Source organism: Aphanomyces invadans (assembly GCF_000520115.1).
Source record: "Aphanomyces invadans strain NJM9701 unplaced genomic scaffold supercont1.59, whole genome shotgun sequence".
NCBI classification, from domain to species: domain Eukaryota; phylum Oomycota; class Saprolegniomycetes; order Saprolegniales; family Verrucalvaceae; genus Aphanomyces; species Aphanomyces invadans.
In genome coordinates, this window is record NW_008580204.1 from 106053 (window position 1) to 106740 (window position 688).

Below are 688 nucleotides of genomic sequence, written 5' to 3' on the forward strand. Positions count from 1 at the left end.
AAAAAAAGATCATAATTGTCTTTCTTCCAGGAGAATGTGTCACTCACAACAGACCATAAGGTCTTGAGTCGCCCGAAGAAATTTTCAACAACAACCCGATCACTGGCGATCTTGTCATTGTTAGCCATCTCTTCTACGGACAAGAGTCCACCAGGTGGGCGTTTCGCTGGCGTGATTGCACGAAGATGCCGATGCAAACCCTGGTATCCTTTGTCTGCAAGGACAGCCCAAGTTCTTGGATACTCTTGAGACAACGGGCCCCCGTCCTCCATGGCAACATCGTCATCCGCTTTCGTGAGCTGGGCCTTGTGAAAGTCCTCCATGGACTCACAAATGGAGATGTCCGCAACGCTGCCAGGTACGGCCGGGCTGACATGGATGGCCAAACCATTCGGAAGGACACTGGCTTCCACCTTGAGTCCATACTGTCCGTGCTTCTTGCTAAAGAACCGCTTTTTTTCCGCAAAGCCGCCCGCTGGGGCGAACGTGGGCTGAAACGTAACATCCACAGCGTAAAGTGCAGAAGGAAAGTTCTTGAACCGCTGACCAGAGCGGTGTAGATTGCTCATTGTGAACTTGGACGCAGGCTGGTCAATGTACTTGGCCATGAGGTGGGGGTGGAGCACAGTGAGAAAGGATGTGACCCGCTTGGAGAAGGTTGGGGCCTTTTCGTTGAACGTCGCAGCGA

At 52.5% G+C, this 688-nt stretch overlaps 1 protein-coding gene across 1 annotated transcript in view; it reads right to left on the reverse strand.

Moving 5' to 3' along the window:
* Window positions 1–608, reverse strand: part of H310_13965 (hypothetical protein) — a gene marked incomplete at both ends in the record, with an annotated part of 961 nt that extends 353 nt beyond the window's left edge. Inside the window, one exon of the mRNA XM_008881646.1 lies at window positions 96–608. Coding sequence (XP_008879868.1) covers window positions 96–608 — 513 coding nt within the window. The remainder of the gene's footprint in view (window positions 1–95) is intronic.
* Between the last annotated feature and the right edge of the window lie 80 nt (window positions 609–688).